This window comes from Polypterus senegalus, chromosome 15, assembly GCF_016835505.1.
Source record: "Polypterus senegalus isolate Bchr_013 chromosome 15, ASM1683550v1, whole genome shotgun sequence".
In the NCBI taxonomy this organism is placed as follows: Eukaryota; Metazoa; Chordata; class Cladistia; order Polypteriformes; family Polypteridae; genus Polypterus; species Polypterus senegalus.
Window position 1 is genome coordinate 114,290,487 of NC_053168.1, and position 11,602 is coordinate 114,302,088.

General features: G+C 38.8%; 3 protein-coding genes across 5 annotated transcripts in view; 2 read left to right on the forward strand and 1 right to left on the reverse strand.

Moving 5' to 3' along the window:
* tbrg4 (transforming growth factor beta regulator 4) overlaps positions 1 to 421 on the reverse strand; it is a 35,736-nt gene extending 35,315 nt beyond the window's left edge. The window contains exon 1 of one of the 3 annotated variants that reach the window (XM_039736666.1): positions 304 to 421. The gene's annotated coding sequence lies outside the window, so the exon portion shown is untranslated. Of the gene's footprint in view, positions 1 to 117; positions 137 to 181; positions 201 to 303 lie in introns of those variants that run through there. The other 2 variants (XM_039736668.1, XM_039736667.1) reach the window with 2 other exon arrangements.
* Positions 422 to 4,906: 4,485 nt separating this feature from the next.
* LOC120515830 (histone H4) lies at positions 4,907 to 5,292 on the forward strand. The gene has a single exon (XM_039737155.1). The coding sequence runs from the start codon at positions 4,925 to 4,927 to the stop codon at positions 5,234 to 5,236; it is 312 nt and encodes a 103-aa protein (XP_039593089.1). The 5' UTR covers positions 4,907 to 4,924; the 3' UTR covers positions 5,237 to 5,292.
* A 4,806-nt stretch (positions 5,293 to 10,098) lies between these two features.
* LOC120515824 (histone H2A-like) lies at positions 10,099 to 10,632 on the forward strand. The gene has a single exon (XM_039737151.1). It carries the CDS (start codon positions 10,177 to 10,179, stop codon positions 10,561 to 10,563), a length of 387 nt encoding a protein of 128 aa, XP_039593085.1. The 5' UTR covers positions 10,099 to 10,176; the 3' UTR covers positions 10,564 to 10,632.
* Positions 10,633 to 11,602: the final 970 nt, after the last annotated feature.

The following is an 11,602-nucleotide window of genomic DNA, read 5'->3' on the forward strand; positions in this document are numbered from 1 at the left end:
CACCGAGCAAGGTAACAATGACTGGACATCAATACACACTCAATAAAACGTAATATCTCGTCGTCATGCTCGTAATTTGTAGCAACTAAGCACAGACATGCAGCATCACTCACTGACCCAATGCTGCCGCTGCAGATACCTCAACTACGCCGGCAATGCGCAGAGCTCCCCCAGGGCTGACCTTGCTAAAACACCGCACTTCCGTCTCCGAAGCTGGTAACCACAGCATTCAACACGAGAAAAACGACAGCGACACAGGCCCCACAATCTGACGCCCTCCGGGGTTTTGCTAACCCTACTTACTTTTCCTTTAATTTAATCCAGCCACCTTGAAGGTTTCTTGAAAAGTCGCGTTTCACATGGGCCAAGGGACGAGCGGTCGCTACCAGATGACGTCACGAAACCACGCCCATACACACATCGCTTCCTGTTGTCATATGACGAGAAACAGCCGTGCAGTCGGCCTCTATGGAATACCATTTGTGCCAAAATTAATGAAATCTACTTGCAATTATGAAATAATAAACAATCCGTACTATTTGATTGAAATGTTGGTAATCAACGCAGACCTCAGCGTTAACGTTTTCAGTGCACCATCAATTGTAATTTATTTTATAATTCATGAAGTAATAAAATGCTTTACCACAAATGCTTCTGATGTGCCATCTGTTGGAATGACAAATGCAATGCATATTCCTCTATTAAATGCCATTTGGCATGAATTTATAAAAACAGTTTTAATGTTTGTGCTGCATCATCTTTTGAAACACAGACAGACACGTGGATAAATATCCTATTATAAATAAAAGAGTCAATAAATTATGAAAAAAATGCTTAATTAAATAAAAATCATGTAATATTATGAAAAGGCACCTACCTAATTATTATAAAATACGATTTCATCTTTTTATTATCATCACAGGTTTTATTACAAAATGTCCTTATTTTTAAAGACTGTTTTCATTTCACAATGTCTGGATTGACAAGTGACAAAACCATCAAGAAACGAGGCATTCTGAAATAAATAGCACTGGCCTTAAGAGAACAGTTGCAATTTGAAATAAAAATGGTATTTAAAAGGAACTCATTTTGAAATAAAATCTGTAACAATATTAAAATGATGACTTTGAACTTCATAATTAGATAACTTTTCATAATAATTAGATGACTTATTTAATTATGCATCTTTTCCTGATTTATTGATTCATTTGTATCTATCAATGAATGTGACTATGTATATCATAATTGGCATTTATTTATTTCATTTTGGTACAAACGAACTTCTATGGACCCCAACATACGTCCTCAGAATTTCTGGAGCTTTCTATGCCAAATGCCCAACAGTAATGTGCACACACAGCTCTTTGTTTTGTTTCTGCCCATGTCGCTACCTGGTGTATTACATGTTGTTTTCTTTTAGCTGGGTACTCTTTGCTTGAAAACAGTTCGTAAACTTTGTTAAAGGGCAATGAAGAAACACCACTTTTCAGTAAGTATTTGGTTTTATTATCAATCAAACTGGCATGCAAACTAAGTAAAATATATTGTAAACTATCAATAATAACTTAATTATTTTCTCAAAAATAAATAATTTAATTGTAATATCTCATAAGTATACTGCATCATTTAGTTGTAAATGCAAATAAAAAAATAAATTCAATAATAAAAATATTTCTTGTCAAATTTTAAGTTAAGCATCTTCATTGTGGTACAGGTGCTATATAAATATAATGTATTATTGTTATTATTATTATTGTTATTATTATGCTTGATTGTTTCAGTCAAAGCAACCATGGTGAAGCATCTCAGTTAACATTCACCAATGAACTGGGGTCATAAATCAGTCTCAGTCACTTGTAATGATTTACTCAGATGCCAACCAATTTAGCAACACCAATTTGCTTAAACATGCAAGATCCACGCCGGGAGCACCAGGGACAGGATGGAGATATTCTGCTGACGTTCTGCTGCCTTATCCAAAATGGCCCATCCATTGAGGGCCCAACTTAATATGTCAGAAATCTGTTTTTGAAGAGTCACACTTTCTGAACGTGTTTCCATTATGGAGCCAAGATACATCTCTGTCACTTGATTGATCCATGTTTCACTAATGTCACATATGTGACAGTGGCAAGTGTCTCATATCTGATAATAATCCTAATAAAAGGGAAAAGGAAAAATGTCTCATTCTATTTTGATGGCCTACTACTGTCCTCTTGTGCACATCCAAAAAAAGGACTTATTGTCTTCTTCTTCTTTTTTTTTTTTACTCTTTTCAGGTTAACAAATATTTCTCAGATCCTGTTACTTTCTTGATTTTACCCTTATTATCTTCGATCAGGCAAACTTGCACTCACAGATGGCAAATGGCTAAAATGGATATGGAAACACAAAAACAACAAATACATTAAAATAAATCAATGAGATGGTGTGTACCAGTGATTTTCATAACGAAAACGAGAACTAGAACTAAAAATATTGTTCTTCGTTTTACAAAGAATGAGAACTGAAATTAAGCCAAACAGAGAAACTAAAACTAAATCTTCTTCTTCTTTCGGCTACTCTCGCTAGGGGTTGCCACAATGGATCATCTTCTTCCATATCTTTCTGTCCTCAGTATCTTGTTGTGTTACACCGAACACCTGCATGTCTTCTCTCACCACATCCAGGATCAGACTAAGAAAAAACAAAATCCAATATTTAAGAACTAAATTTTGACTTTAAATAAAATATTCTTTTATTTTTCTTATTATCCTTTTGTTGAACAGTCTGTGTTAAAATTGATTAAAGCATCAGAATTAAAAGCTTTTAAAAACAACTACATATTTCAATTAAGGTCAAAATTGAAATCTGTGTTATTTGTTCACCACTCTATACTTTCATTTGTATTCAATGAGTATTAATTGAGGAACTGCAAAGACAAATTTAGAACATACGGAGGGTGCAGAGCAAATGTGCTCTCTTTGCTCTCTCTCTCTTCTTAGCCAAATATATGCCTTACCTATCAGTGTGTAAAGAATGCTGATGAGATATGAAACATAAACAGTACTCAATGTGTATGCTGCCAGTTGAAAAGTGAATAAGCTACTCTTTTGGGTTCATATATTTGTAAATCTGACTCTGAAGGAGTCAGTGCCTCACCAGCCATGAACCTCATCGCACGTCACTGCTTCAGTACTGGCAGTAGAAATTGTCAACATACAGTCTGCTGATGCCAGTGGCCGTGGACCTCATCTGTATACCTGCATTACAGGCGTTTGTCAAGCGAATATTTTCATTGTGTGACTATCTGTGCAACAGACATCATTGTAACATGAAAAAATCTCTTGAAATGCATGCTTGTTTAATGTATCATGCTTGCACTGACTAGATTCTTGGGTTGAAACATTTGATCTTGCTGACTGTACTCATTAGGCCACTTAATCTGTTTGCTCATTCAGAGTCAAGCTGTTTTTAACGGCATTATGAACTGTGAGTGTACTTTGTTGACTGAAACATAACTTACATTGAAATATGTGTAGGCCAGCATTTGTGGTCTTGCAACAGAAAAAAAACAAAAATTATACTAATATTATGTAAAAAGACCAGAACTAAGTAAAATAAAAACTAAAATTTTGAACTCTGAACTAAACAAAAATAAAAATGGTTGACTCCACTGAAAACTAGATCGAAATAAAAATAAAAATTAATTTTATCAAATAAAATAAAACTGGACTGGCGCACTGGCCGGGGTTTGTTTCCTGCCTTGCGCCCTGTGTTGGCTGGGATTGGCTCCAGCAGACCCTGTGACCCTGTAGTTAGGATATAGCGGGTTGGATAATGGATGGATGGAAATAAAATAAAAACTAAAAATACAATTAATATCAGAACTGAAATATCGCTGGCATGCACACTCACAAATAAATTACTTTTTTTTAATTATCCACTTTTGAAGTAATGCTTAAGAGGGTTAAGGTTATGGTGAACATTTAGAAAAAACTGAAGAATTAATGGAGAAGTGAATAAAATGAGCTAACTGGATTATGAGACATAGTGCCTGTGCCACAGAAGCTTCTAGCAACTAGAACTGTCCAAATTGGACAGCTGTGCCTAAAGTTTATTTGATGCTGATCAGTAGACATGACCTCACCAGTGCTTTGCTAAATATTTAATAATAAAGTATGCAGCAAGATATTTATTTATCTCTCTTAATTATAATTTACTCTCTCACATACACACACACACACATACAAGCAGTCCATATACTGTACCTACCTACTTTAAATTGTAACTCTCACTTACTCAAAAACGATGAGCACCAGATGTACAGTAACCATTTACATCTACAAATCAATTCAGATAAATTAAAAAACTGTCATTGAACAGAGGAATTTAGCAAAAATGTATCTCAGGACATTAGCCCTTGCATCAAGTTTATGCCAATATCTCTGACATCAGGCATTTTCATGAACAATATATTGTCGTCTCTGACTTTTTCATGAATTACCTAATCTTTCTAAAACTATGATCAGCACATTAAAAAATAAAGTAATGATAATAAATACAAGACTTGTTTGTATAGTCAATAAATCTGCCATTTGGTAATTTAAAGGGGCAAGAGGAATTTTTTGTCATTGAAAACAAAAGGACATTTAAAAAGTGCACAATTTAAATCAATCCGTAAGGAGATGACGAAAAAAGAGGTAACGTTCAAAAAGCGCGAGTGAATAGTTTATTTAGCAGCTTTTTGAAGGCCCGTTGATGTACGATTACTCGTGACGAATTTGGTTGCTTCGTACAATGGGCAGCTGATAAGCGAATTCAAAACGCGGTTTGCGCGCAGACGTTTCTTCTCCTGTGTTCGAGCAGGTCGTCTTAGTGCTCATATCAGACGATGGACTTACGAGTGACAGAAGCAGTTAGTTAATTGTGAAATTCGTAGAAGATGTCTGGAAGAGGCAAAGGAGGTAAAGGACTTGGTAAGGGTGGCGCAAAGCGTCACCGTAAAGTGTTGCGTGATAACATCCAAGGTATTACTAAGCCTGCGATTCGCCGTCTTGCTCGACGTGGTGGTGTCAAGCGTATTTCTGGTTTGATCTACGAAGAAACTCGCGGCGTCCTTAAAGTATTCTTAGAAAACGTTATCCGGGATGCCGTCACTTACACAGAGCACGCCAAAAGGAAGACGGTTACTGCCATGGATGTAGTATACGCATTAAAGAGACAGGGTCGCACTCTGTATGGCTTTGGAGGTTAAGCGACAATCCAGGTGTTCTAAATCAAATTCCCCAAAGGCTCTTTTTAGAGCCGCCACGTTTTTACTTTGAGAGCTTTCCTTGCAGTATATTTTATATACAAGATGGTACAAAGAGGCTTTTGGGTGTCTTACCAAAGAACGGTAGTACGTGTATGCGTTCAGCTATTGCCCGCAATAAACCTTTCAAGCGTCTTTGCTAACCGGCGGAAAAGATGGCCGACATGTCTAATTGGGCAAGTTTAATATATGGCCATTACGAAAGCAATCCCTTGGGTCAGCCGTCTCACTAGGTCAATCGTCGCCCAAATAGACATACATTTTGAGACTAGCACTTGCAGGCTGTAAACTGGGGAAGGGACTTTAGGAACCAATAATGCAGACAGAGCACGTAAGCGTATGAGAAAGACAACCGGTATCCACGCCTCAACTGATTACATAAGCTCTTTTTAGGTTAGGCAAGTAGCTCTGAAACGAGCCGTTGGTTTTGTATAAGAGTCCTGCTCTTCGAGCGGGTATATTTTTGTAACTGCCTTGGTGCCCACGGACACGGCGTGCTTTGCAGGCTGTCCCGGTAGTAGAAGCCTCACTGCAGTTTGGATTTCCCGGGAAGAAATGGTTTAACGCTTGTAGTGCGCCAGACGAGAGGCATCACCGGCGATGCGCTCAAAGATATTCACGAACGCATTCATAATTCCCATTGTCTTAGGAGAGATGCCAGTGTCCCAGTGAACTTGGTTTAGCACCTTGTTCACGTAGATGGAATAATTTTCCTTCCTGGACTTTCTACGCTTCTTCCCGCCCTTTGCTTGGCTCTTGAAACGGCTTTCTTGGAGCCCATCTTCGGGGCAGGGACGGCTTTCGGCTCAGGCATTGTTACTCTCGGTACAGACGAGCAGTTAAATGACGCGACTGGAATCTTCTCTCATGGAGGACCGAGGCAATGCCTCTCACACTCCATCTGTGTTTTCAGTCTGTGAGATTCTTGATCCTTGTTAACTTGTCTCATGACAATCAGTTTTGGCTGTTTCGGTTAGGGGTTGTGCGAGTTCCTGTTGCTGCATTTTAGGATGCTTTAGGTGTTTAGTCATCCAGTATTGCCCTTGGTCTTTTGTGTTTCTTGTATTGGCATTTATCATATTGGAGAATCCCTTGAAGAGTTTTGTTTGGGTGAGTTTCTATTTGGGTAAACAGTTTGATAGAACTCTTCTGAATCGACAGGGATTTGGTGTCTTGATGAATCAAGTCGTTGGTTACATACCAAGGTGCATTGAGTGCCATTCTTAGGGCTCTGTTTTGAAGGCACTGAATCTGACGGAGGAGTGCATTGGAAGCGTATCCCAATACTGGTGTTGCGTATAGTAACTGTGCGCTGATGATGCTTCTGTACAGAAGTATTTTGTTTGTAGTGTTCATTTTACTTTTTGTATTCATCAGTGGGTACAGTTGGTTGAGTGATGATCTTGCTTTGGATATACTTTCAGTGATGTGATTTCTACATGTTAGGCGGTTGTCTAATATAACTCCCAGGTATTTTGCTGTGTTTTGCAATGAAATGGGACGACCAAACATTATTATGGAGCCAGAGGGTGGTTTGTACCCTCTGCTAGAATGAATTGCAGTGCTTTTTACAGGGTTGATGGTGCTTCTTCATCTTTGAAACCATTGCTCCAGGGCTGTGTCTGCCTGTTGTAGTTATTTTGTGACAGTTCAAGTTTGGGTGGACTTGGAGAGTACAGCAGTATCATCTGCATATTGAGCCAGTGTTGTGCTACTTGTCTTTGGCATATCACTTACAAAGATGTTGAAGAGGATTGGTAAAAGTAGTGAGCCTTGAGGGACACCGGCAGCTATTTTCTTGAGTGATGACCTGATGCCATTTAACTTTATCTGGAATTTTCTTCCTTTAAGAAAAGAGGCTATGAGGTGAACTATGTAATTTGGAATACCTGCTTTAATCATTTTGTAGAGAAGGCCTTTGTGCCACACTTTATCAAATGCTTTGGATAAATCAAGGAAGATTGCCCTGGTGGATCTATTAGTGTTGAAGCCTTCGGTGATGTATTCCACTACTCTCAGGAATTGATGAGTGGTGCTGTGTCCAGTTCTGAAGCCATGTTCTGTATATTTTTTAAGTCTTTTCAGTATTACTTTCTCAATGGATTTAGCAAGAGTACTAAGTAAACTGATTTGTCTGTAGTTCTGTGGGAAAGATCTGTTTGTTCCTGGCTTAGGGAAAACTATTACAGTTTTCCAGCATTCAGGGAAATGTCCTAGTCTCATTACTGCGTTGGCAATGTTGGTTATTGCAATGATTGCTTTGTGAGGTAGTGCTCTGAGTGCTGAATTTGGGATGCCATCTGACCCTGGTGTCTTCTTAGTGTTAAGATGATCAGTAATGTTTCTGATTTCTGCTGGAGTAGCAAAATCAATGACTTCTGGTAGGTTTGTTGATAAAAACTGGTTAGTTTCTTTACTCTTCAATGTGTTGGATATCTGCATTTTCAAAGTTTGGTGAGCACTGGAGTTCCAAGATTGTTGGCAATAACTTCTGTTTTGTCTTGGGTGGAATATACAAGTCCGTTTGGACCATGGAGTTAGGGTATAGGATATTGTTTGTTGCAGAGCACACAGGCGATTTTCCATTTGGTACCTGCTTGGTGTTCCATTTCAGATAGTGTTTGTAACTATTTTTGGTTCATGATATCATTTAGTGCTTCTCTGATTTCAGTTGAGAGTGTATTCATTTTTTGGCGGTCTTCTGGGTTACTTTGTTTTTGCAACTTTCTTTGAACTCTATTCTTTTCTTTGATTTTTCTCTAGTAGCCAGTTGGGAATGGAGGACAGATGATTTTTGTTAGTATTTTGGGTTTTGTGTGAAGCACTTGCCTTTGTTTGCTTGATGCAAAGAGTAAGGGCTTTTGCTGCGTGGTCTAGCTGTTGGGGCGTTTTGATTGTTGATAGAGGACCCAGGGATGATTCAAGTTTTCTTGTAAAGGCAGACCAGAATATTCTTTTTTTTATGTCATTGTGGTTTTTGGTGTTACTGTTTGATCCATGTAACTCCAGAAGTACAGGGTTGTGGTCAGAGCTCAGTTCTGCAATGGATCTGATGAGCGGAGAGTATGTTATATTTTGGAGAACTGTAATGTCTATTACATCAGGTCTGTATACATTAGGGTGGAAGAGCGTTGGTTCTTCTGGTCCTATCACTAATAGGTAGTTTATATCTGCAAAATTGAGGAGAGACCTCCCTCATGTATTAGCAGTTTTGCTGTTCCAAGCTGGATGTTTTGCATTTAGGTCACCTGCTAAGATCGTTGGAGTATCTTATTGGAAAAGCAAATCCAGTTCTTGAACGGGTAGATCGTTCTTGGGACTGTTGTACACTGCAATTATTCTCAAAGGACCATCTCTGGCATCACTGAGTTGGCTTCCAATGTGGTTAATTGTGGTGTGGGTGATTGAGAATGTTCTGTTCCTTTTTTGATAAGAATGGCTGTACCTTTTCCTTTAAATCTGAACTTGGACATAAATGGGTTTCACTTATTAGCATTACGTCAATTAAATGCTGATCGAAAATTCTTGAAGTTCTATTTTTTGTTTTGTACTCCATTGGTGTTCCATATGGTTAATCTTAAATTATTGGGTGTGTAGTAATTTAGGAGCCATCAGAGAACATCTTTACAACAGCAGGAATTGAGGACATGATTATAGTTATAATATCTGTTCCAATTTTTGCTGCCCATAATTTATCAATAAGGGACTTTGCAAAATTTAGTAATATTCTGGTTTTGGGGTTGGGAAAAAAGGTTTGTTAGGTTTAAGAGAGTAGTAACATCATCTTCCTCAGAGGGATCAAATGAATGACCCTGGGTTTGCGTCACGCAACTCCCTGGGTTTCTCTCTTTTATAGCGAGACATGCAAATAGGACGCGCCACTTACGTAGGCACCAATGACAGGCACGCAGCTGTTTCCCTCCTTCCAGGAACAACCGTTGCATTACCGAATACAGAAAATGTTCTGTATTTGAAAATTCGGGCGCGCACTTTTGCATTTCGTGTTCTGTTTCCGAAAGTGCATTTCAATGTCCTGTTTCTTTCTGTAACACGATGCAATGTCCCCTACCAGTTAAACTGATGACCGGGCGTTGCTGATGCAATACAGGTTATCAGTATCAGCTCACAAAAAGAGACAACGTAAGGTAATTTGCACATAATCTCAAGAGATACCGTACTCAGAACTGAAGGAATGAATGGGGCGGTAGTTTGAGAAGGCAGTGCCAGATATTTGGAAAAATAGTATACTGTACTGTGTGAGGATCCAAGAAAACAACTCATTTACTGGAGTTACAAGCACTGTGCTTGCCGGTTCGCATTGTTCTTTGTAAAATAGACGAGGGCTTTCGCTAAGAGGCTGCATTCGTTTTGAGTTCTACAGTGGTCAGAAAATCTCTCACGGTGTGGCTACAAGTAAGAATAAGGCGCAGTGTGTGCTCAAAGGCTTCATCTTTTTACTCAGTATATTGAGTACCGAAGCCTTTTAAAGGGCCAACGTGTCTGCCAAAACAGAATTCTAACGTCAAACTAGTTGGTGCAGAAAAATCGTGTAAACATGAAGAATACGTAAGCGAAATGAAATTGAAAAAAGGAATTCAATAAATAATTCAATGTATAAAAGCAGAAACATGCTTTAGACATACATTATCATAAACAAAAATAAGTACGCTGTACATCTTCTCGGAGCCGTAGATTTGAATTTGAGGCGTTGTGAAGACGGGGGCAACGTGCTTCGGATTCGCTGCTAGCTGAGTGATGTAAAAATACAAGCAAATCAGCAGGCACTTAGTTCAGTTTGTCGCGCCCAAAGGACGTCTTTATAAAAGCGCAACGCAAATGATCTGGATTATTTTATAGACGAGGATAGAAGATTATTTTTGAATATGTCTGGACGAGGAAAGACTGCTGGCAAAGCACGTGCCAAGGCTAAGACTCGATCTTCCCGAGCTGGTTTGCAGTTCCCAGTCGGCCGTGTTCACAGGCTCTTGAGGAAAGGCAATTATGCCCAGCGAGTTGGTGGTGGTGCTCCTGTTTACTTGGCTGCAGTACTCGAGTACCTGACCGCTGAAATTCTTGAGTTGGCCGGGAATGCTGCTCGTGACAACAAGAAAACCAGAATAATTCCTCGCCACTTGCAACTAGCAGTGCGTAACGACGAAGAGCTCAATAAGTTGTTGGGTGGTTTGACCATCGCTCAGGGTGGTGTGCTGCCTAACATTCAGGCTGTGCTTCTGCCCAAGAAGACCGAGAAACCAACTAAGAGCAAGTAAGCTATGGCGATACATTCATCAACACCAACGGTTCTTTTCAGAGCTACCCATTCTTTCACGCTGGAGCCTTTATCCATTGATATATTCCACCCGATTCAAACGACAGCTTGTCATGTGGCTAATATTTTGGTATTTTATTACGCGGGTATATTCCGTGACTCATTTTGTGTTCACATTCCTTTCTTATCACAGTTTGTCGGTAAACTGTCTCCATATTTCAGTATGACAGCAGCCTGCTCGAAATAATACTTGTTCGGTTAGCTGGCATGCCAAGGTTTCATTTAGAAATACAAATGCATCCTTTATACATGGGGATGAACACTTCACGTGATTAAAGATCACCCAGGAAAGAATACTATTAAAAATGTAGGTGCTCAAAAAAATTTGATGCGGTTTAACACTAACCTTTCCTTGGATTCTGATATACAGTATGTGCGGATACAACAGACTCCATATGATGATTATCTAAGGTGCAATGTTACCACACAACATTGTGTTGGTCAGTTTATTTGGAAAAAACCTATCAAATATAGCTTTGGTCAAGAAGGAGATTTGAGTTGTTTTGAAATATGTATGTATGAAAGACAACGTTGTAACCCTGTCTTGCTTCATGCAGTCATGGGGCAGCAATTGTAGGTGTACATTTCTTGATTGTCTATGAAAACTTAATTTATCTAGTACATACAAGGCATATTTCGAGCATGGTGGGTGCTTAAATAGATGGATAACCTCTCTGAGACATACAAAAGAATTACATAAAAATTTGTCTTATGAGAATGAGACATTGTAAAGGTGGACTGTTGCAGGTATGAAGAAGCCCCACTAGTGTTTCTTAACAAAATTCTAATGAACGATTTCTTAGTTGAAAGCACTTAATGATAGTGTGTTATATAGAGAGAGAATGTGCAAAATTGTTCAAAATGACCATCATTTCTGTCTTCATACTCTTCTCTGTTACTGCCTCTGGCAGGTTGATAGTTTGTCGCTTAACTGAGTCAGCATGCCTTATTAATCACTGTTGATTTGGTTGACTTTTCTT

Bases quoted from the DNA above. Each gene is read 5' to 3' on its own strand.
- LOC120515830 (XM_039737155.1), top strand. From the start codon at position 4,925: ATGTCTGGAAGAGGCAAAGGAGGTAAAGGACTTGGTAAGGGTGGCGCA.
- LOC120515824 (XM_039737151.1), top strand. From the start codon at position 10,177: ATGTCTGGACGAGGAAAGACTGCTGGCAAAGCACGTGCCAAGGCTAAG.